Source organism: Barbus barbus (genome assembly GCF_936440315.1).
Source record: "Barbus barbus genome assembly, chromosome: 36".
NCBI classification, from domain to species: Eukaryota; Metazoa; Chordata; class Actinopteri; order Cypriniformes; family Cyprinidae; genus Barbus; species Barbus barbus.
The window spans coordinates 9666467-9692450 of NC_136714.1; the positions used below are offsets into that span (position 1 = coordinate 9666467).

The following is a 25984-nucleotide window of genomic DNA, read 5'->3' on the forward strand; positions in this document are numbered from 1 at the left end:
TAATTGTGGTTGTTGAATAGTTGCTCTGTGTTGAAATTCTTTTTGAAATCTAAATATAGACTACTCCCACCTGCTGATATGGAGAGTCATTTTCTCTCACACAGGCACAGAACGTACATTCTAGATAACCAGTGGCTGTAGTTTTTGCATTTCTTTTGCATTCATTTGTTGGTGCTACTTTTTTGATGTCTGCATGGTGTTTCACGGCCTTAACAGTACACACACTTTGCAGTATCATGCTTGTCTGTAATGCAAACAGTACAGGTCCAATCATTACAGTTTAGAAAAATCTAAAATATTAAGTAGCATTAGTAGTTCATAGTTTTCCTGAATGTGAGATGTGCTATATATTAAGCACATTTTAAAGCAGCTTGCCATCCTGTCAGAAGCATGTGCTGTTTAATGCATTTAAGACTTGTTTTCCCTCAGTCCACAAATTTCATCTTAGGGTTGTGTCTTTATATTTAAATGTTAGAAAGTGGGTGTTTTCAATTTACATGAAGGCTTGTCCGGACAGCAAGCAAGTCTTATATCACCAGTGCACGTGAGTGTGTCAAAGACTGAAAAAAAAAAAACATTGACATTAGACTAAAATGCACATTTTGCTCAAATATTTTGCATTCAAAAGTATAAGCACTTCAAATCTCTTTCCCCATTTACAACAACACCATAAACAGCACATGAAGTGTGTGTTTCAGAAGTATTGACAGACTTGAAAGTCTTTTTTGTTTAAAGGAACCACCGTTTAATAAAAAAATTGTTGTTTTTCTCCCTGCTGTACTGAAAACATCCCTAATTGTAACTTCTAAATCGAGGTGCGTACCAAACCATCACTTTTGCCCTTACTGTAATTAACTGTAGCTAATTATAGAAGAGAGAGAGGAGGATATAAGCTTTGCTCTGTTAGGTCAGTGTGACAAAGTGACCTGTCCCTGTCGGTTAGCGCAGCACATATACACTGCATCTTACCTCACTCCTCCTCTGTAGTTTCCTGCTGAGGCGATGTGGGTGCACACGCACGCCATTAGCATACAGGTTTCACATACACTCAAACACATCCACTCCATCTCCATCCCCAACAGTGATCCACGCTGTGCCTAACCCCACACACACACACACACACACACGCATCTGGATATTGTGAAGTTGTTTGTCCTGTTGTAACACGAGCCCAGGTTAAAGCAGGTCTGCAGCCATTGCCAGACTTACACCATAGTCTGTTGCAAGGCGGGACTAAGGGCCCCAGAAAGACCCGTCTCTCCTGCTGCATCAGGCGGGATGTATGCTGTGATGCGTGATTTCCTGTGCGCTCAAGAGCAGAGAGAGCAGCGTTATCTTCTGGAGCTACAGAGTCTACGAGAGTCGATTCTGCAAGCTGCCCGGCCAGCGAGTGATGTTGAGAGCCCGCGGATGGAGCTCCCAACGCCAGCTCAGCGCAGAGGCACAGCTTACCAGAGAGACCGAGACTCACCAACCTATATGGGGTCCAGCAGCCAGCCGACGCTACGAACAGAGCCGAAGTTGCCAGTCTTCCAGCAGGGGGAGGACATCGAGAACTTCTTGCGTCGCTTCGAACGTCTGGCTAAAACCTGGAGGTGGCCAGAAGACGAGTGGAGTTATCGTCTTGTTCCACTGTTAACCGGGCAGGCGCTGGAGGCATACCTAGCTATGGATGAGGACAGAGCAGAGATCTATGCTGACCTGAAGGAGGCGCTCTTGGAAAAGTTCAACATCTCTCCAGAGACCTACCGTCAGCGGTTCCGGGCTGTTGCTACTCCAGCAGGGGAGTCACCAACTGAAACTTATCATCGGCTGCGGAACTTGTACCGTCGTTGGGTGAGGCCTGAGCGGTATACAAAGGAGGAGATCGGTGAGACAATAGTCCTGGAACAGTTACTCCGTGTTCTTCCCTACGAGATCAGAGTGTGGGTGAAGGAACATGAGCCAACAACTGGACTTGATGCGGCTAAACTGGCTCAGCAGTACATCAACGCTCACCGTGGAAGTCAGCGCTCTCAACCTACGAAAGGTAACTTTAAAAACTTTCCCAGTGGCTCTGATGAGCCTCATGTTGACTCAAAAGTTGCTCATGCACAGCAAGTAGCTCCAGAGAAAAGACTTGTTTGCTATTACTGCCAACAACCGGGTCACAAGGCAACAGTGTGTCCGGTTCGTAAATCTAAACTGACTGGTTTTTGCTATGTCCCAAGAGAGGAGGACAATGATGTGAACAATACACGCAAGACACAATATGTTCAAGTTACAGTAAATGGACAATGTTTGAATGCTTTGTTGGACACTGGTAGCACTTTATCATTGCTCAAAAGAAGTCACATGTCACATGTTTCATTTGCTAATCTGGTCAATGTACAATGTGTTCATGGGGATGTGAGGCAGTACCCTCAAATTGAAATTAATGTGGGTGTACAAGACCAAACATATTTGTTGAATGTGGCTGTGGTTGATGACTTACCTGCTGACATGATTTTGGGAAGAGACTTACCGGTACTTACTGAACTGTTGCATTCTACCAGAAACTTTGTAACCACATCTGGCCATGCTGATGTTGCTTGTCCTGTTGTAACACGAGCCCAGGTTAAAGCAGGTCTGCAGCCATTGCCAGACTTACACCATAGTCTGTTGCAAGGCGGGACTAAGGGCCCCAGAAAGACACGTCGTCAACGACGACTAGACAAAGGTCTTGGTACCCCAGCCCCTGAGATCCAAACTGAGGGTCTTGAAGTTCATGGCTGGAAGGTCCCAGAAAACATTGCAGAACTGCAAAAAGCTGACGAGTCATTGAAACCACTGTTTGCTAAAGTGTTTGAGGGAAAACAAGCTGACTTGTGTGGGGAAAAATATATTATCATTAATGATGTATTGCACATGCGAACCCCTGAATTCACCCGTTTGGTTGTCCCTACATGTTGTCGTCCCATTGTTTTACACTTAGCACATAGTATTCCATGGGCAGGACATATGGCACTCCAGAAAACATATGCTCGCATAAGCTCACGATTTGTTTGGCCCTCCATGTACACTGATGTACGGACATACTGCACCACATGCCCCACATGCCAAAAAACCAGTGCTGTGCGTCGACAGGATAGGGTACCTTTACTACCTCTGCCTGTGATATCTGTCCCTTTTCAGCGTATCGCCATGGACATTGTGGGACCTCTGGAAAAGAGCAGTGCAGGGCACCAATACATCCTGGTCATCAGTGATTATGCGACAAGGTATCCTGAGGCTTTCCCTCTTCGTTCCATCACTACGCCCAAGATCATCAATGCCCTCATCCAGCTGTTCTCCAGAGTGGGGATACCAGATGAAATCCTCACAGACCAAGGGACCAATTTCACGTCACGGCTGATGAAGCTACTGCATCGCCAGCTAGGCATCACCGCGATTAAGACCAGCCCATACCATCCTCAGACTGATGGACTGGTGGAGCGTTTTAACCAGACACTCAAAAACATGCTCCGCAAGTTCGTCTCTGACACTGGAAGGGACTGGGACAAGTGGCTACCATTCTTGCTGTTCGCCTACAGGGAGGTACCACAAGCATCAACAGGCTTTTCTCCATTTGAGCTCCTGTATGGATGGCGGGTCCAAGGGCCACTGGATCTCCTGCGGAAGAGCTGGGAGGCCGTTTCATCTGATGAGACGGCGAAGTCTGAGAAGGGCATTGTCCAGTACGTCCTTGAAATGAGAGACCGCCTGGAGCACTACAGGGAGATGGCCCAAGAGAACCTCCGACAGGCCCAACAAGCTCAAAAGAAATGGTATGACCAGCACGCCAGAACCCGAGAGCTGCAGCCTGGAAAAAAGGTACTGTTACTGCTCCCTACCTCAACGAACAAACTGTTGATGAAGTGGCAAGGACCCTACACTGTTGTTCGCAAGATGGGACCAGTGACATATGAAATTCATCACCCTGACAAAGGCAAGGTAACACAGACTTACCACATCAATCTGCTGAAGGAGTGGAAAGAGCCACACAGCAAACTTGAAGCATCGCTGCTAGTTCGGGAAGTGGAAGAGGATCAGGAGGGCGAACAACCAGAGCTGATGGTGAGAGAGACCGCACAGCCAGCAGGTGTTGATCTGCTCCATCTGGAAGAGTCCAAACAAGCTGAGCTGCACCATCTTCTGGACCAGTACCCTTCGTTGTTTCGTCAGAGGCCTGGGCGGACCAACCTGGTACAACATCAAATCCACCTTCTTGATCCAACACCTTCCCGACAGCGGCCCTACAGAGTACCTGAAAGGCTGGTGGCTCCCCTGAAGGCAGAGATTGAGACGATGCTGGAGTTGGGAGTTATTGAACCCTCCAAGAGTGAGTGGAGTAGCCCAATTGTTATTGTCCCGAAGAAAGACAACACCTTGCGCATCTGCATTGACTTTCGAAAACTGAATGCCCAGTCAAGATTTGATGCTTACCCTATGCCACGCATTGACGATCTTCTGGAACAGATCGGTCAGGCCAAGTACATCACCACCTTGGATCTTTGCAAAGGGTATTGGCAAGTTCCCCTGGAGGAGGCGTCCAGACCCTACACGGCGTTCCGGACCCCGCTAGGGCTGTATCAGTTCACCGTCTTACCGTTCGGGTTGCATGGGGCACCCGCAACGTTTCAACGGCTGATGGACCAAGTCCTCAGGAGCTGTGAAGAATGGTCAGCCGCTTATCTGGATGATGTCGTCATATACAGTATGACTTGGGAAGACCATCTGCTGCACCTTGAAAAGACCCTGAGCAAGATCCGAGAGGCTGGCCTGATCTTAAACGTGGCTAAATGTGAATGGGCAAAGTCAGAGACTAACTACCTTGGATACCACCTGGGAAATGGAGAGCTGAGACCTCAAGTGGACAAGGTAGAGGCTGTTCGACGCAGTCCGAGACCTAGAACTAAGAAAGAGGTCCGGTCTTTCCTGGGGCTGGTGGGATGGTATCGACGCTTCGTTCCCAACTTCTCCACTACTGCTGTCCCACTAACCAACCTGCTCTGCAAAAGTGTGAAGAACCCCATTACCTGGACTGAGGAGTGTGATTCAGCCTTTAACATCTTAAAGACACAGATGTGTTCATGCCCAGTTCTCAAGAGTCCAGACTTCACGAAGGAGTTTGTGGTGCAGGTGGATGCTTCTGCTGTGGGGATTGGAGCAGTCCTGGCCCAGGGAGATGCGGGTGAAGAAAGGCCCATTGCTTACCTGAGCAGGAAGTTGCTGCCAAGAGAAACTCGATACTCCACAGTGGAGAAGGAAGGCCTGGCAATCAAGTGGGCATTGGAGAGCCTCAGGTACTACCTGCTGGGAAGGGAGTTTGTCCTTGAGACAGATCACAGAGCCCTGACATGGATTCACACAATGAAGGATCACAACTCTCGTATTACCAGATGGTATCTTTCCCTACAACCTTACCAATTCAAAGTTCGACATCTACCTGGGGCCCAGAACAAGATAGCCGACTACTTGTCTCGGTACCCGGCCAGTTCGCGGCCTGGAGAGGGGGGAGGTGATGTGACAAAGTGACCTGTCCCTGTCGGTTAGCGCAGCACATATACACTGCATCTTACCTCACTCCTCCTCTGTAGTTTCCTGCTGAGGCGATGTGGGTGCACACGCACGCCATTAGCATACAGGTTTCACATACACTCAAACACATCCACTCCATCTCCATCCCCAACAGTGATCCACGCTGTGCCTAACCCCACACACACACACACACACACACGCATCTGGATATTGTGAAGTTGTTTGTCGTTTTGTTCAGTGTTTGTTTGCGTCTGTGTAGTCGGTCTTTCGCGTTGCTCTCCTTCCATCGGCCGGCCAAGCGGAGCGCCACCCAGTGGCCTGGCTATATAGTGCCGGAGTTACGTGGCGCTGGCGCTAAGCAACCGGAAGCCGACTCGTCCATTGTTTGTCTTAAAGGGGAAGTAGGAAATGTTGTGTTGTTGTAATCTGTTTATTTTTGTATATAATATACTTTATTTTAAAGTATGAAACATGTAAACATGTAGTGGATGTTATAGTTATATGTATCTTTATGTGTTATTGTAAGTGTACATTCTTACCTTTTTACACTTACGCCTCTATTTGGTCGACCTGGTTTAATCCAAGGGGGCGGGGCTTGGGCTTTAAAGGAGAGCCCAGACCAGTGTGAGGGTGTCAGTTTACCTGGCGAGCGAGCGTGCAACTGTGGTGCCGTGAGCAATTTTCCAGTATCAAAATTTGCGTGTATATATTTCCTTTTGTGTTGGTTCAGTGTTTCTTTGTTACTTTGTGCATAACGTTGTTTTTGGGGTTTTTTTTTTTTTTTTTTTCCCTCTACTGGGACTGTTTCACCTCTCGAGTACTGTAAATAAATCATCACATTTCACTTAACACCTCTGTGAGTATTGCCATCATTTGGATTTTTATATTTTTTGTCAACTTTTTGGGTTGGGTGAACCCTTTCGCCTGACGACGGGCCTGCGAAGACCCGTTGTCTCACAGTCAGGGAAGTGTGAATCATAAACATCACTTGTTTGTAGTTTTAATGTTTGTTTTAATGTTTGTTTAAATGTATTAAGAATGGCCTGTCTGTGAACTACGGCTTTTATCTTTGTGCTCGATCACTGGTTTGACTCTCTAATGGCATCCTATAGGTATCCTGTGTTATTCAGTATGGCTATGCATTATATCTGATTCTCCTTGGATGAGTCATCGGCAATGTCATCCCCCACACACGGCGCAGTAAACACGGGGAGTGAGCTCAGTATGCAGTCATCACCGCTACATCTCTTCATCACTCTCATTTATGCTGCTCTTTCTCTCTCAGGTTTGATTCGTCAAGAGGCACTCAGTGGGAGGAGCCATGACCGAGGGGGAGGGGCAGTTCTACAGCGTGCAGGTGGGTGACTCCACCTTTACGGTGCTCAGAAGGTACCAGCAGCTCCGCGCCATCGGATCCGGTGCCCAGGGTATCGTCTGGTGAGTGGGCGGCTGGAATTAACAGAGTTTTATCTTCCTCCATGCTAATGATGTCATCATCCCATTAGGCATGGCATGTCTCCATTTGTCATGAGCGCAGCAGATGTGTTTTTTTTCATTGACCTGAATGTCTCATTAGAGATTTGGATCCCTGGTATGCAGCTGCTTTAATGAGAGGGATTTTACAGCTAGCTGCATGTCTAAATTGTTTGCCCAAGCGCAGGAGATGGACACTAAACACTGTTTGCAATAATGTTGTCTGATATCGTAATGGTATACAAAAGGGCATTTAAAAGGGAATTGAGGTACAATAGGACATTATAAATGCATTAATATGGAATGATGGAATGAAATACCAATGATGGTAACTACAATGATGACTGTGATTTATGTCAGTGTGCCTATTTTTCTGCCCCATTAAGCTCCGCTCTGGACAACGTACTTGGCATCCCAGTCGCTGTGAAGAAGCTGAGCCGGCCCTTTCAGAACCAGACCCATGCGAAGAGGGCTTACAGAGAGCTGGTTCTGCTCAAGTGTGTTAATCACAAGAATGTACGTCCCCTTAACAGTGTACTCTTCCATTCAGAAGTACACTTGCGTCACACTATAACAGTCTCAACTTGGTATTGGTCAGGGCTGTCACACCTGCAGGCTGTTTTTGCTGGAATGTCAGAGTTCTGTCGCACTCACTGGTTCAGAATGTCAGAGAGGTGATGGACTGAGCAACTACCTCTGACATTTGTCTCCAATTTCCTGTCACTGAACGGCCCATTTTGGCTGAGAAAACAATATGAAGTTAAAAAATAAGAACAGAAGTTCCACGTGAACATAAACTGTTGGTATGAGCTAAATTCAGGTGTAATTCTTGAAATAATTTTACCCTTAACTTAAAATGAGAAATTATGTATTGAATCCAAAATAGGTTTTTTGTATGATTCAAGAAATTTGTGACAGCCATGAATGTTAGTATTGTAATTTTACTATTGTAAAGTATTGTAGAATTATTATTATTATTAATTTTTAATTTTTTTAGCTGTGCATCTCTTAGCAACATACTAGTGTTTTGTTTCTCATTGTTTTTGAATGAATTGGTTGAATTAATGCTTCAATGACCCATTCAGAAAGACAGTCACTCAATTTTGTTCCTGAGTAATATATTTATTTTTTTGTGTAAATTGTACACCACTTTAAAATGATAATTTAATTCTAATTTCAAACGGTAAATTTTAATATTGATATTTGTCTTTAAACTGATGTTCAGCCCACTGTATTTTATATTAGGGCTGTCAGTCGATTAATTTTTAATCCAATTAATTACATGATGTATCGATTAATTAATCGCAAAATAAATTTAACTGAAAATGGCCACAAAAGATTATTAAAAGCTTTTTTTGTGTTAAATGAGAAGGTATTAAGTATTCAATACAAATTGTAGCTTTAGAAAAAATATTTTATTTGATTCAACATAAAATATATTATACATTTAGGCTACAATGGCCTACCATAAACTATGTAATATAAAAGATGATTTGAGAAACATCTCAGTATTTTTTGTTCATACAATGAAAGTCATTGGTAAGCAAAACAGCTTTGTTACCAACAGTCTTCAAAATAGGGTTGTCACGATATCATAAAAATGTCTTATGATACTAAACCAGCTGAAGTATCACGATACCAAGTAGTACCATGCAGTATGGTTAATTTATAATTCAATTCTACAAAATGAATCAATTTCATTAATAAGTAGATGTAAATGAAAACAGACTATATTTTTCTCTGAATACTTAATGTGAATGAATGCCTGGCTATTGTTATCCATGAAATGATCTAAACAAAACTCATCTTAGCACTGCACAGAAGCTGCATGAAGAGACATTTAGATGTGGGATTTATACATTTAGGCTGTATTTATAATTGCATAAATAATGTGATGAGATTGTTTTAAATACTAAATTCTGAATATAGAAATATGTTAGAAAAGAATGTAATATGCCTACTTTTAGATGGGAAACTTAAAACGGCCAGCAGGTGGCAGAAGTTCGTGATTGAATCACTGAGTCATTCAAACGATTCTTTCAAAACATCAAATGACTGTTTTTATGAATGGCTTAGTGAATCGGTGATTCGCCGAAGCCAACGCGGATTTGGATTCCTACATAGAAACGAAACAAAAACAGCACTCTTGCTCGTGTCATATTGCCGAACGTCAGGAGCATTTTTGCTTGCATATCTTCAAATTTCTAAGTTAGCAGCATGTATATTAAAACATAACATTATAAATGAATATATATATATATATATGATTAAGAACCAAGTGCAAAGCCGCTATGTTGATGAATGGAATTGCATTCGTGATCGCAAAGATGCTTCCAGAAACTAAACTATTACACCTGTTCTAGTAGTGGTCAAATGAATAAAACTGCGAGAATACTTTCTTGTAAGATATTATGTTGTTGAATAAGTGATGCTTGAGCTGCTGTTTTTTAAAAGACATCAGATGGTCTGAATCAGACTCTTTCTTCTGATAAACTGCAGCATCATGCAAGTGCAACTTATCATTGCAAACTGAACTGAAGCGTCAGGAAACACTTGATACCTTATACAGCATATACACAGACTATACTACATAGAGCACAGCAGAAAGACATTTGGCAATCAAGTTGTAATGTTTCTGCTGGCATGCATGTTCACATGAACGTTGTAAACAGTGTTCCTGCTGTGCATGCAACGTATCTTACGGTACTACCGTATGGAGATACTACCATTTAAAAAAAAAAAAATTCAGTTTAAAAAATGGCACCACGGGTAATTTTAAGCTTTAGTATCGTGATACTTCCGTAGTACTGGTGTATCGTACAACCCTACTTCAAAATACCTTCTTTTATGTTCCACAAAAGAAAGGTTTGAAACTACATGAGGGTGAGTAAATGACAAAATGTAAATTTTTGGGGTGAACTATCCCTTTTAATGTTTAATATTATTATTATTATTATTATTAAATGATACTCTAAATAAGAAACTAAATCTGCCATCAGGTGGTGGTAAATGTCTTGGAGTCATTCATTCGTTCGATTTGTTCAAACTGCTGATTCATTCAGGAAAGTAAATGGCTCTCTTTATGAATGGGCCTTTGAATCATTGGTCCACATGATTCATTCAAAACATGGATTGATTCAGAAACTAGACACCGCTGTGTTGCTCAGAGACGTCCAACAATTCTACTATGGCTTTAAAGGTAATGTTCTCTGCAAAACTGAGTAAAAACACATAATATTGTGTTTAAAATATAACACAATATCAACTTATTTACTGAACTCTTGATATTCGGGACAAAATCAGTACTCATGTAATACTGCTCTCTCAGCTCATGTGTTATCGTATGATATAAATGAGGCAAAAACTCACACAGGGGCATTTTTTGCACCAGTATATTGAAATTTAGGGCATAAAATTCAAGGACTGCATTTATGGAGTTGTTACCCCTTTCTCAAATCTTTCCCTGGAGAACCAATCTGCTGCAGAGTTTAGCTCCAACCCTGATCAAATGTAACCGGTGTAATCTGCGTTGTGTTTTTGTTTTGGATGGAATGACCACACGGACATCAGCTGACAGTTCGATTCTTCTTTTAATCTGATAAGACAATTATGTATACGGTGTGAATTCGCCCTTTTCCCCTTTCTCTCCCATGCAGAGACAATGCAGAAAGGGCAGAGGAAGAGACATTCAGACAATGGAATTATTTTAACAACATTAGTAACAAAACAGCATACCTGATAAGACACAATTATGTATACGGTGTGAATTCGCCCTTTTCCCCTTTCTGTAACATGAATGTAAATTGCAGTGTAATCAGCACGTGCTTCAAGTTCACATCGGACAGAAAACTGATCAAACTTGATGGAAATATAAAAATAATCCAATATACAGGTAAAATAATGTCACAGATATGATCTAAATGACAAATTTAAGTACAAAAGTAATTCAAAAGAAAAAGATGTAATTAGATTGATCAGAGCTCATTAGGAACCCACCTCTTCCATGCAGAGACAATGCAGAAAGGGAAGAGGAGGTGCAAAGACAGGAAATTAGTTTCAACATTGCAGTCAGAAATTTAAAGGGGCAGGTGCGCACACACACAGACAGGCATATCAGGTACACATTTGAACATTTTGTGTAATTCTAAATACACATGAACACAATACTTTCTGTACCTGTTACATTCACCCCCCTAGAATAACACAAAATTGTGAGAACACAGGAAAACCTCTGTACACTGGTCATAAGAATTACATGGTCCACACTCTAAACAATCAGTGAAGACAGTCAGCATCAAAAGCCACCCAATGAAAGGATAAAAATGTTTTGAAATTGGCCAAATTTCATCACATTCTATAGACTTTATCAAGGTGCCCATTACACCTCGTACACTTAGACCACATACTCAATTAAGGCAAGTTTCACTTTGAAAAAGAAAAAAAAACTAAAAAGCAAGTTCTAAAAACTGCATGTACTTCGAGTCACAGTTTAAAGTTAAACATGAATTACAGTTGACCTAGAATCCAAACCAAACAGGGTTTCAAGTTGAACCATAGATTCAATAAGTCTACATACTGGTTTGATAACTCTCCCAAACCTGGTAGAGTAACAATCGGCTGTATTTAAATCAGCTACAGGACCTTGCATAACAGGTACACTGCCATAGACAGGATTTTGGGGAGAAAGGTCAGCACCAGCACCAGCCACAGTATTGTCATCAGCCACTGGCACAGTAAGAGGAGGATTTGGCTCCTGTTGGCAGGGCAACTGAGAATGCACCCATGAAGCAGTGCGGTCATCATCACATGTAGCTACATTGGAGATGTTAGACATAGAGTCTGCCTGCAGGAGTTCCTCAGCCCCATTCCGCTCATCATCTGCTGGCTCAATCTCTGCAGTGTTGGAGCAAGCATCTCTGTGGGCCTGGGCAGTTAGACCACCAGAGCGTGTTGGATCAGACTGCGAAGGGACGCTGCAGGTAAGTGTTCCAGCATCCTCTTGTCCAGAACTATCAGAGTCTGCATCAGGCAAAGGGAGAAAATTCACTTGCAAAAGAAGATTGCGATGTACTGTTCGCTCATTACCAGCTCTGTCACAGATCCTATACACATGTATGGAAGGCTTTGAGGCAACGACAGTGTATACAACAGGCTCCCATCTGTCAGCAAGTTTCCGCTTCCCTCTACAACCCTTGTTAGCCACAAGCACCTGGTCACCAATGGCTAGAGGAAGGCCTTTAACTCTTTTGTTGTACTGGTTGGACTGGTGTTTTTGTTCTTGAACAGAATTTCCCTGCGCCACTGACATAGCAGACTGGAGGTCACTGATGAGCGATTTAACATACTGGTCGTAGTCACAAACTGACACGTCCCGCAGAACACTCTGGAACATAAGGTCAACTGGCAACCTTGGTACTCTGCCAAACATTAAGTAAAATGGAGCAAAGCCTGTTGTTTCGTGTGCTGTACAGTTGTACACAAACGTCATGGTCTGTACCAACTGCGGCCACTTCTGCTTAGGTCTAGGTGGAAGGGACCTCAGCATGTTACCTAATGTCCTGTTGAATCTTTCGGTACCACCGTTCCCCATTGGGTGGTAGGGAGTGGTTCTAGACTTGTCAACGCCAGCCAGTTCGAGAAGCTCAGCGATCAGATCACTCTCAAATGAAGCCCCCTGGTCAGAATGGATGCGTTGGGGAAATCCATAGACACAGAAGAAGCCATCCCACAGTTTCTTGGCTACCGTTTTTGCTGTTTGGTCTTGACACGGAAATGCATGTGCCAGCTTTGTGAAGTGATCTGTGATTACTAAAACATCCACAGATTTGTTGTGCCGATCCTCAGCAGACCAATAGTCAATGCAAACAAGCTCCAGAGGGGCTGTGGTTTTAATACTCTCCAAGGCGGCTCTTGCTGCAGGCTCTGGAGTTTTGCTGAAGACACACCTGGGACACTTCTTCACATAATCACTCACATCACGCTCCATATCAAGCCAGAAAAACCTCTGACGGGCCAAAGACAAAGTGCGTGGCTGCCCTTGATGACCAGCCAAGTCATGAACGCCAGAAAGTGCTTGACATCTCAAGGATTCGGGCAAAATTAACTGAAATCTCTTGTGCTTGGTGAGCGGGTCTTTAATAGCTCTGTACAGGATTCCATTGAGCACTGAAAGTTTGTCCCACTGCTTCAGAAACCGCAACACATACAGGTTTTCATTGGTACGTTCACGTCTTGATGGTCTTCGCCTTCTATCAACATAACACACTCTGGCAATGACTGGGTCTTTGTGCTGATGTTCTCGTAAGTCGGACAGGGAAAGGGAATGAAACACTTCGTCACCGCTGATCAAAGAGTTAAGATGTTCTGTGAATGATGCTGCTCTACATTCAGTTCCTGCTTCCCATTCATCACAGGAGGACAGAACTGAGGACACGTCATCGGCAGACAATGATGTATGCAGCCCAGCATCAAGTGGACCTGATCTTAATGTTTGTGGTTGGCAGGTAAGTCGGAACACTTCTTGCACACTTCCATCCTCAACACTGTGTACTTGTCTCAACAGTTCAGAATAGGACTCTGACAGAAGCCGCTGACTTACTGGCCAGACAAATGGATCCCTACTGAGCGCGTCTGCCACCACGTTAAGTTTCCCAGGAACATATTTGATCTCAAAAGAGTATGGTGCAAGTTTCGAGACCCAGCGCTGCTCACATGCATCCAATTTCGGCTTGGTCATAATGTATGTAAGCGGATTATTATCCGTCCACACGGTGAACTCATGGCCTTTAAGCCAGTGACTGAACTTGTCACACACAGCCCACTTAAGAGCCAAGAATTCTAATCTGTGTGCAGGATATTTTCTTTGACTGCGGTTCAATGCCTTGCTAGCAAACGCTATTGGTCTCGCCTTGTCTTCACCAACAGGTATCTGAGAGAGTACGGCGCCTAAGCCGTCTAATGAAGCGTCAGTACAGAGCAGGAATGGACGTTCAAAATCTGGATGAGCCAGCACCACACTATCGACAAGGGCCCTTTTGAGTTCTTCAAAGGCCAAGTCACAGTCCGGGGTCCAGTCCTGAGATGTCAACTCCCTAAAAGTGCCTGCTCTCTTACGACTACCAGCACCTTTCACTGAACGTTTCAGGCCAGCCGTCAGATTGAATAAGGGTCTGGCGATACGAGAACAAATCGGAATAAAGGCTTGATAGTACAGGACCATACCGAGAAATGATCTGAGTTTTTTCTTCGAAGGCGTGGTTCCATCTTCCTTCATTAGATCCTCCTTTCGAAAAGCAGAGATGACTTTCACTTTCTCCTCATCAACTGAAACACCAGTACCATCTATCACATGGCCCAGAAACTTTACAGATTTCCTCAGAAAGTGACACTTTTTAGGAGCAAGCTTCAGGTTGCTGGATCTCAATCGAGTAAACACTATCTCCAAGCGCCTCAATGCCTCCTGTTCAGATGGAGCGAAGACCAACAAGTCATCAAGGTAACAGAGAAGACTGGAAAAGTTAAGGTCACCAAAAATACTGAGCATCATGCGCATAAAAGACGCAGGGCTATTGCAAAGGCCCTGAGGGAGACGATTATACTCGTATAACCCCATTGGTGTTGTGAAAGCAGTGTATCGTCGGTCAGACTCATGGAGTGGGATGTTGTAAAATCCTGAAGTTAAGTCCATGGTGCTGAAAAAGGCATTACCTCCTAAGGCTGCAAGACAGTCTGCTTGATGTGGTAAAGGGTGGGCATCTTTGACTGTTTTAGCATTGAGCCAGCGGAAATCAGTACAAACCCTCAGATTACCATCTTTTTTCCAGACCATCACTAAAGGCGATGCGTACTCACTGACAGACTTGCTGATTATGCCTTTCTCCTCCATCTCTGACAACACTTCTCTCAGATTTTGGTAGTGGGCAGGAGGGATGCGGCGATAGGGAAGACGGAATGGGCGCTCGTCATAAAGATGTATTCTGTGCACAAAATCCTTTGCCTCTCCACAATCCAGTTTATCCTTGGAGAAAACATCGTGGTAAGACACAATGAGAGCTGCAAGTTTTCTCTTCCACATCTCGGGAACTTCACATCCATCAATGTCGACGTCCTTCAGACCATAGTCTTTCAGCAACTGCACGGGATCAGCGGGCGAGGCAGTTTGAAGGGGATTTGAATTAGCTAGGTCACAATGGGTTCTACTCAATCCCTGCGTGACAGCGAGGTCTTCGACAGCTAGACAGGGAGAAACGTCAGCCAGTTTAGAGTTGCGGCGAAGTGTCACTGATGTTGGATTAGGGTTCAATATCTTCATTGGCACCCATCGATCACCCCACATAGGTGTTACTACTCGTCCAACAAGAATGTTTTTAGGTGCTGAACGTGTAGTGGTTGGCTCAACAATCACAGTGCTTCCGGGGGAAACAGGGACGTTTGTGGGCAATTTCCCCCAAACAAGATACTCATGTCTGGGAAGCAGAGTGACCGCCTGACAGAGTTTCACAGTACCAAGTTTATCAGGCTGCTGAGGGCCAGGCCATCGGGAGATGCAGCTCAGAAGCTCGAGGAATTGCTCACACTCAGGATTACGGTTACTACAGGAAACAAGTTCCCAGTACTTGTCATGAGATTTCATCTTCTGTAGAATGCACTTGATCACATTGCTTCCAATTATGAACTCGTCTCTTTGTCCAGGCACTACAAGAGTCGGAACGACAAACTTAAATCCATAGACTTCAATCTCCAAGTCGTATGTACACTTTGGCTGAATTGTAAGGCCACCACAGCCAACCAGGATTACATTACTTGGAATTGCTTGAGGATGTGGAAGAATACCATCAGCTTGCAGCTTGGACTCACACTCTTCACTAAGCGTGCAAGACATACTACCAGAATCCAGTAACCCCTTTAATGTGTAACGGCCACTAACTGTCACAGGAACATAAAACAACTCACTTGCCCCATCAATTCTCTGAGACCCCACATATAAAACAGTTTTGTCTTCAGGCAATGACTTGCAGCTGTTCACTAAAACATTTTGTATATCTGCTGCTTCTGTGAGGGAAGTTTCATTGAAATTGCCCATGCTACCCCTCTCATCACATGGGCTATTCAGTTTAACTGAGCAGTATCTGAGGGAGTCGCAGGGCATGCTGCTTTGGGACAGTCACTCTTAAAGTGGCCAGGACTGAGACAGTGACGACACAGCCTGTGACGTCTACAATGGGAGTACGTAGTGTGGTCCTTGGATCTACAGACCCTACATGCAGAGCCTAAGTTGGTCTTGAAGTTTGAAGTTTTGTCTGCATGAACCTGACTGGGTGAAGACAAAGAGGCAGTGCACAATGACAGGACTCTATCCATCATGCCAACCATGTGTTGAAGACTGGTGTCTGGAGAGAATGGAACAGCATTAGGATTAAGATGATTTACAGGAGGCAGAGACTGGGCTGGCATAGAAGCAGGCTGCTGAGGAGAACTGGACACAGAATTGGGGCATGCCGTAACAGTGCACTGGTTGCAAGCTGACAAAGACATTATGTTCTGTGTCCTCGATGAAATTCTCTTTAGATCTCTCTGATGGCTATCCAACCGCTCCTGGACCTCAGCGGCGCTCCACCTCTCAGCTGGTTTAAACTGAAAAGACATAGCAAGACTTGGGTCTGGACAATGTGAAATGAACATCATGACAGCTTCTGCAGCGGGATCCTCGACACTCTTATTACGTCTGCGCAAGCACTCATCAGCAACATCTATGGCCTTGTTAAGACGTATCCAGTAATCCATGGGACTTTCATCTGATCTTGGGACGGTATTATAGAAGTCAGCCATAGGCATATTAGAGTAAGCCAACTCGCTGAAGTTGCGTTTCAGTATGTCAAACACTGCACTTGGAAGTTCACTGGCATTCAGTTCAGGGCGGCTTCGTAGAGACACCTTGACAACATCTCTCGCTTTTCCAGCCAGTCTGCTCATGATGAGATCAGAAACATCAGTTTGCGGTTTGCATTTCATTCTGGTTAAATAACCGCACATCATATCCTCCCATTCATGGACAGTAAAAGAATCACTCTTATCGCCCCTGAAGAATGGCGGAGGTGTTGATTCTTGCTGAACTATCACCTTCAAACTAGAAGCATCAATACACTCACTGGAGTGCTGAGACTGGCAAGGAGGATTAGGCTGTACTGGGCTGGGCTGGTGTGCAACATTAAGGCTGGCTGAAATACTCTGCCCTATTTTCTGAGCCAAATCTGAAATTATGCTCCCTAATGTCTCGGAAGAAATGACACGTTCGGTATCTGGGCGTGTGACTGGGGTGGAGCTAGCCGTTGGACCTACAGAAGCACCGATCGCTGAATCAACTGTGTGCATATAGTCAAGACCCACATTAGCTAATGCTCTCCCTCTCCCATAACAATGAGATTTAACTTCAGACATCCTTCTGTTGTGATAAATTTCAGGCCCACCGCCCCTGCTCATTGGAAAAGTTACATTAGATTGTTTTGTAGGGCTGAAATCGTCATCACCAATATCCTCAAACATGTCTCAAAAGCAAAGTAAACACAGAAAATATGAACAATTACTACAAATTAATATACCTGAAACAGCAACACCTTAACTGATTCACAAATGTTCATATATATTTCATATAAATCCCAGGAAATTTGAAATCAGACCCAACTCAGACAATTATTAGGATGAATAGTTCAAAGAGAATGTTCTTGTCTCACTTCTTGAGTATTTTCCAAGTTAATTAGTCACCATTTCAAATTTAAAATGCATCAACAGTCAATCATAATATACTGTTCAGATAAAGGATACGATGCTCGAATGCACTGACTGAAGCGTCCTGCGGTCCTTGTCACACAGTCTCTCTCGATTAACACGCATCAACGAATAAGGTTTCCCAGAGAGAAAAGTCATTGACCAGAAAGTCAAAGAAACTCTTTACCGTTCCTTTAAATTGAAACAGACTGACCCGCGATGTCACGCGCTGTTTGTCTCACACACACGCCCTTCTCATCCGTGAGCACGAAGCCGCTGCGAGCGATGGCGGCCAGGAAACCCGGGAGAGGAGATCGGCGAAGCCGGCGAGCCGTCACGCAACCACGGTGATCTGCGAAGCGCTGATCTGAAGATCCGAAATGGTCACGGCACCACGTGTAACCGGTGTAATCTGCGTTGTGTTTTTGTTTTGGATGGAATGACCACACGGACATCAGCTGACAGTTCGATTCTTCTTTTAATCTGATAAGACAATTATGTATACGGTGTGAATTCGCCCTTTTCCCCTTTCTCTCCCATGCAGAGACAATGCAGAAAGGGCAGAGGAAGAGACATTCAGACAATGGAATTATTTTAACAACATTAGTAACAAAACAGCATACCTGATAAGACACAATTATGTATACGGTGTGAATTCGCCCTTTTCCCCTTTCTGTAACATGAATGTAAATTGCAGTGTAATCAGCACGTGCTTCAAGTTCACATCGGACAGAAAACTGATCAAACTTGATGGAAATATGAAAATAATCAAATATACAGGTAAAATAATGTCACAGATATGATCTAAATGACAAATTTAAGTACAAAAGTAATTCAAAAGAAAAAGATGTAATTAGATTGATCAGAGCTCATTAGGAACCCACCTCTTCCATGCAGAGACAATGCAGAAAGGGAAGAGGAGGTGCAAAGACAGGAAATTAGTTTCAACATTGCAGTCAGAAATTTAAAGGGGCAGGTGCACACACACAGACAGGCATATCAGGTACACATTTGAACATTTTGTGTAATTCTAAATACACATGAACACAATACTTTCTGTACCTGTTACACAAACTCACCTACCTGTGATTTTCTAATGATCTTGAAGACTCTGATTAGCATACTCAGGTGTGTTTGATTAGGGTTAGAGCTCAACTCTGCAGGAGTGGGCCAGATTTGAGGATGCCTGCCCTACATCTCATTTTTCAACAGTCAACTATATGAAATGTAAGATGATATACAGGTCTGGGGGCGGGGCCAGTGCGTGAACTGCGTTAAGATATTTTTATTGTGCAGTTTTTTTCATAATTAAGATAATGCATTAATATACTGTTATTAGTATGAATTTTTATTTACCTGTAATTACTGTTAACAATAGCTTGTATAGAAAATACAAGCTAAATAATAATTTAAAACTTTCTAACGACTCGGAATTGAAAAGCAGTATAAATGTACTACATGACCTTTTTACCATTAGCTCTCTGAGTAATCAGTTACCAGTAAGCTTATTTGATTAAATTATTCATTTGATAGCTGCTAAATGTCCAGTGACTTGCCTATGACTAAAAATCAGGTAGTTGGCCTTTTGTTGTTAAGGTGATTATTTAGGTTAATCCAGATTTATTTTCTCATCCTTTCCCTTCCAGATCATCCATTTGCTTAATGTCTTCACACCCCAGAAGTCATTGGAAGAGTTTCAGGATTTGTAAGTTTTGAGTTGATAAATTCCTGGTGTTTATGCTGACCGTGTCATTTAGTGTAAGCTGAGTAGGGTGCCGTAGGGTGTATTGGTCCTTTGGCCCTCGGTGTTATTAACATTCATAGTTTTGCTGAGACCACAATGCACTCTCAAGAGGAACTAATGAATTACGCTGTCCTACTGCTGCATGTGATAATTATAGCTTTAGGATTGAAATTATATGTTATTAAATCAAGATTAATTACAACTCCTGACAACAGCACTTCTGTTGCTGTGTTTTATAGAAGTGGTGCTGAATCAAAGTATTAAGCTTGGGGTCAGGGGTTGTTATATGCTAGTCAGTACTATCCATGTAAGGAAATGTAGATTATTTGAGTTGTTAGTGAGCAGAGGAAACTGATAGTTCCCTGGTTTTTCTCAGGTACTTGGTAATGGAACTGATGGACGCTAGCCTTTGTCAGGTGATCCACATGGACCTGGACCATGAGAGGATGTCTTACCTGCTCTACCAGATCCTGTGTGGCATCAGACATCTACACTCAGCTGGCATCATTCACAGGGTGAGATGTTCTCTGTGGCAAGATGATTATTAGTAATGACAACTCGTAGGGGAAGTAAGTAAAAACAAAGCTAAAGTCATTTGAATAAATATTAGAAAATAAAAACAAATGTTACCTAACCGTTATGTAGATGAAAAATTGATTTGAGTGAAATTAATTCATTTTGTGATGAAGCTAGCACAACGATGTAAAAAAAAAAAAAATATATATATATATATATATATACCATTACGCCTATGGAAGTCCCCACAAGGATAGCGAAATAAGTCTGTGTGTGTGTGTATGCATGCATGTATATGTATATATATATATATATATATATATATACATGCATGCATACACACACACACAGACTTATTTCGCTATCCTTGTGGGGACTTCCATAGGCGTAATGGTTTTCTACTGTACAGAGGGTATATTCTATTGCCCTTCACCAATCCTACACCTAAACGTAGCCCTCACAGGAGACTTTTTGCATTTTTAGATTTTCAAAAAACGTGATACAAGTCCCCATGAGTCTGTGTGTATTCAGGTTTAAGTCCCCACCGGAATATAAAAACAAATACACACACACACAGTTCAGTGGCCATTATGCTAAAATATGTGACCTCAGAATACTGCCATTGACCAATCCGGTTCAAACCTTCCAAAGAGCCATGTCATGAACATAGTTATACAGTGATTAATGTGTTAACCTTCGCTCTACTTTTACTAAAACTGCACCTAAAATAAGTAAATTAATAAAAAAACTAACTCGGCGATAAATGTGAAAACTAATGAATGCCAAACATAACTGTAAATAGAATGGAAATTAATATTAACTTAATATTTCAAAGCTATAAAAACCTTACTCTGTGCTGCTTTTAAATGTATAACATTAAGTAATATCTGCATTAATAAAGTGTTTTGCAAACAGTAACATTGCAAAACGAAACATTTTGTGTCTAACATGTCTACGTGTTTTACTGTCCTCTTGAAGTTGTTTATAACATGCTGTTCATATGTATTGCAAATTAATTGCAAATGTTTTCTTTAAATAAGTGAAGACCAAATCCAGCAAGACACATCACCAGCTGTGTTCCCTAAATCATTTTACCTTGCAATATATCAACACCTGAGATGTTTTTCAGTATGACAGTATGAAACTGTCATCTCTGTCCCTCAGGATCTGAAGCCTAGTAACATCGTAGTGAAGTCTGACTGCACGCTAAAGATCTTAGACTTTGGGCTGGCCAGAACCGCCTGCACTAACTTCATGATGACACCCTACGTTGTAACCAGATACTACAGAGCACCAGAGGTCATCTTGGGAATGAAATATAAGGAGAATGGTAACTTTTTTTTTTTTTTTGTCTGCAATGCTCTTGAAAGTCAGTGGAGAGAACCAAATAAAATTGTAGTATTAATGTTTGATTGTTTTGCCAGTGGATATCTGGTCGGTGGGCTGCATCATGGGTGAGATGGTCAAAGGAAGTGTCATATTCCAGGGCACTGATCGTATCCTTTTTACTCTTGTACTCGGTGTTTATATCCCAGTGTCTGTCCTGGTCATTGAAAGATTTTAATTTTATGTGAATTTATCCCCTTTCACCTTTATCTCCTTGACTGAGTTAATCTCAGATATTGACCAGTGGAATAAAGTGATTGAGATTCTGGGAACCCCCTCTCTGGAGTTTATGAACCGTTTGATGGAGACTGTAAGGAACTATGTGATGAACAAACCTCAGTTTCCTGGAGTCAGTTTAAATGAGCTTTTTCCAGATTGGGCCTTCCCTTCAGAGACTGAGCATGACAAGATCAAAAGTAACATATCCAAAAAATGTTTTTTTTTGCTTTGCTGTCTCTTAGTACTCTGTTAATGTTGTACTTTAAACAATTGCTTTGACTCTTTTTACATCATTCCTAATTTAGCTAGTCAAGCACGAGACCTGCTGTCTAAGATGCTGGTAATCGACCCTGAAAGCCGCATCTCTGTGCAGGAGGCCCTCAATCACCCTTACATCCATGTGTGGTACGACCCAGCCGAGGCCGATACGGTCAGTGCACCCCTATCCTTTCATGTCTCTTTGTTTCTTGCTCAGTCCAGTTGAAACTGTTTTACAGGGGACATTTTTATATTGCCAAGGAGGTAGTCTAGGATGTATAATAATTGTTTTATGTGTTCAGCCTCCTCCGCAGATATCAGACAAGCAGTTGGAGGAGCGAGAACACAGCATTGAGCAGTGGAAAGGTAAAAACGCCCTCTGCTGTCACTACCTCCTGCTGAGCTATAAGCTTCTTGTAGAAAATGAATGCCTACCGCAGAAATTATTACTGTGATGAATTTATCCAAGATCATTTCCATTCTCATTTTTTCTAAAAATAATGGAATAGCTTTTGAGCTTTGGCCCTGAAAGTTCAGAATCTTAACCCTCGTGTGACCTTTTGGACTTTTTTTTTTTTTAATTTTTATCATTTTGCCTGTTATTGGCAGCTGCATAAATTTTAGCACAGGTGTGTATTTTTATTGGAATTTTACTGTTTCACCCCCATTTCCTTTAATAAATCTGTTTTGCACTAGGTACAAAAAAATAGTTCCTTGCAGGACCTTTTGGACAAAAATGTCCCCATTGAAACACATTAAAACTGCAGTTTTTAATCACAGTGCCGTTTAACTGTAAAATGATGCGGTTTTTGTTAATAGGCTTTCATTCTGTTGGCAAGGCTTCAAAATAATTTTTTTTACCTTTTTTTTTTTTTTTCTTTTTTTTTTTTACCATATGATGCCTTTTTATCAGTTTTTTTGTATAGCGCTTTTTACGATACAAATCGTTGCAAAGCAGCTCTACAGGAATTTAAGTTTCCGCAATATATTAATATATTGCAGAACCTTAATATATTTAACCTATGGCAAAATTTGGTAATTCTGTATGTTGTCTGAGCATTGGCATCCTCGGAGGGGTTGGCATCATCTTTTCTCAGGCGTTCGGTCATCTCAGATCATTTAAGGGTTGGATCCAGACTGAAGCTTCTGTAATTCCTAGTTACCACGGGATGTTAATCCTGTGGCAGAAACAGAGAAACAAATAGAGACATAATTAGCGTAGCTGCTGTTCCATCTAAGCAAAAATGATTTGTTCAACCCAAGCTAAAGAATAATAATAATGTACATTTGATCAGATATAACTCCAGTACAAGATTATAAGATGCATTATGTGAATGCTTGGCTAAAGAGATGTGTCTTTAATCTAGATTTAAACAGAGAGAGTGTGTCTGAACGTTATCAGGAAGGCTATTCCAGAGTTTGGGAGCCAAATGTGAAAAAGCTTTACCTCCTTTAGTGGACTTTGCTATCCTAGGTACTACCAAAAGTCCAGAGTTTGTGACCTTAGGGAGCTGGTTGGATTGTAGCGTGGTAGAAGATGAGTTAGGTACGCAGGAGCTAAACCATTTAGGGCCTTATAGGCAAGTAATAAGATTTAGTAAATGATACAGAACTTAATAGGTAGACAATTGGGGTAATATGATCATATTTTCTTGACCTGGTAAGAACTCTAGCCGCTGCATTTTGGACTATCTGTAGCTTGTTTATTGAAGATGCAGAACAACCACCTAGCAGTGCATTACAATAGTCCAGTCTAGAGGTCATGAATGCATGAACTAGCTTTTCTGCATCAGAAACAGGTAGCATGCTTCGACGCTTGGCAATGTTTCTAAGATGGAAGAATGCTGTTTTTGTAACATGGGAAATATGATTTTCAAAGGACAAGTTGCTGTCTAATATAACACCCAGATTTTTGACTTTAGAGGACATAACAGTGCATCCGTCTAGTTGCAAATTGTAATCCAAGAGATTCTGTGTACTGTTTTTTGGTCCAATAAGTAATATCTCCGTCTTATCTGAATTTAATAGGAGGAAATTATTGGTCATCCAATCTTTTACACTTTTACACAATCTATTAGTTAGTTTAGAAGTTCCATCTGGTCTTGTTGAGATATATAGTTGAGTATCATCAGCATAACAATGAAAACTAATCCCGTATTTTCTAATAATATTACCATAAAGGCCCTATAAAGCAAATACTCGCTTTATTCCTGTTTTCTGCTTCTGCATATTATAGAGCCAACAATCTGCCATGATCTTCTTTAAAATGCGATCAAACTTAAGTCTGTTCTCCCAAGCTTCAAATTTTTATGACCGTTTTTTTTGACATGGGCATTTTTGTCCACTAAGGACCTGTGTGTAACTTTTTTTTTTTTTTTTTTTATTGATGCACAAGGGTTAATGTCTGCTTAAGTGATGAATATGACTTATTAGTGATTTTGTAAAACCATGAAAAGGCACAATTCTCTTTGATTTCTTTGGGTTTTTCCCTCACTACAGAGTTGATTTATAAAGAAGTAATGGACTGGGAGGAGAGGAACAAGAACGGGGTGCTGAAAGACGAGTGTTTAGGTGAGTCATGTACAAATGTGAAAACAGTGTAAATGTGTGTCTGTCTCTCTCTAGTTGACAATGATTATTGGGAAAACTGACAAAAATAGTTTTATTTTGACCTTGGACTATAAATAGATGAAAAAAATCCAGAATAATTTGTTGAAATTTTACCATACCAATTAAACAAATACCTTCACTTTCATTAAAAGTCACATTCTATGTCAGATTTATTTATTTAAAATTAGTGGCTAAAGGTGCATTCGGTATTTTGGTTCTAATTTAAAAGGTTTTAGACCTTAAAGGGATAGTTCACCCAAAAATTTTAATTGTGTCATTAATTACTCACCCTCATTTCGTTCCAAACCTGTAAGACCTCAGTTCATCCTCAGAACACAAATCAAGATATTTTTGATGAATTTTGAGAGCTCTCTGACCCTCCCATAGACGGCAAAGATACTACCACAATCAAGGTCCAGAAACGTAGCAAGGACATTGTTAAAATAATCCATGTGACATCAGTGGTTCAACCGTAATTTTACGAAGCTACGAGAATACTTTTTGTGTGCAAAGAAAACAAAAATAACGACTTTATTCAACAATTTGTCTCCGTCACCATGGTGGCATTTTGGAGAGTATCACGACTTATGCGCATGCTTTGATCTGAACGTAAACAACATATGCTATCGATGTCAGCAGCACTACACGGATACGTTACATTCAGATCAAAGTGTAAACAACATATCCGCGTGGTGCTGCTGACAAAGAACAGCATACAGTGTTCATGTTTCTGGACCTTGATCGTGGTAGTATCCTTGCTGTATATGGGAGGGTCAGAGAGCTCTCGGAATTTGCATTCCGAAGATGAACGAAGTTCTTATGGGTTTGGAACAAAATAAGAGAATTAATTACCGAATTGTATCCCTTTAAGCCAAAAAAATTGTTTTGTGAAGAGTAACTTAAATAGTGTACACTCATAACAGTTTTCCATTTAAAAGCCGCCTTTTCATGTGTTGCGTTTAATTCTTTCCCTGCCATAAATTAAATTTTCAGTCAATTACGAGACACTTCCCCACCATTGATGGAATTTTCCGGCTTTGCGTGTTTTCACTGGCATATGGTAGGAGGCGCTATTACAAATGCATATGTAAAATAACACTACAAACAAAACAAAAAACACAATTTTCTCAGCTTTTTGTGCAAAATAATGCTTTTTCATGAAATTTACTCATTGATAAAAACATTGATAAAATAAAGCTTTTTTTTTTTTTTTAAGCAGACTCTGTTCTTTGTTTTGGCGTATTCTGGGGGCCATTAAACTTTTGTAAAAATTGTCCATAATGCTGGTGGTGGATGGCAACTTAAAAAAAAAAAAAAAACGCCCTTGGGGAAAGAGTTAACAGGTGTTGGACCGCTCTCTCAAACTCACTAATATCATGCATTTTACATAAAACTCAGAGATGAGTATGCTGACGTAAAGTACACAAAGAACATCAATACTTAAGCTAGCTAAAGAACTTCTGAATGCACCTTTAA

General features: G+C 41.8%; 1 protein-coding gene across 2 annotated transcripts in view; it reads left to right on the forward strand.

The window, feature by feature from the left end:
- Window positions 1-25984, forward strand: part of LOC306856308 (mitogen-activated protein kinase 9-like) — a 59262-nt gene that overhangs the window by 30162 nt on the left and 3116 nt on the right. The window contains exons 2-11 of one of the 2 annotated variants that reach the window (XM_079395494.1): window positions 6824-6895; window positions 7398-7527; window positions 19422-19480; window positions 19896-20034; window positions 21200-21365; window positions 21460-21531; window positions 21655-21837; window positions 21946-22070; window positions 22201-22264; window positions 24398-24469. In XM_079395494.1, coding sequence (XP_079251620.1) covers window positions 19906-20034; window positions 21200-21365; window positions 21460-21531; window positions 21655-21837; window positions 21946-22070; window positions 22201-22264; window positions 24398-24469 — 811 coding nt within the window. In that variant the 5' untranslated portion in view covers window positions 6824-6895; window positions 7398-7527; window positions 19422-19480; window positions 19896-19905. Of the gene's footprint in view, window positions 1-6823; window positions 6976-7397; window positions 7528-19421; window positions 19481-19895; window positions 20035-21199; window positions 21366-21459; window positions 21532-21654; window positions 21838-21945; window positions 22071-22200; window positions 22265-24397; window positions 24470-25984 lie in introns of both variants that reach the window. The other variant, XM_079395493.1, reaches the window with a different exon arrangement.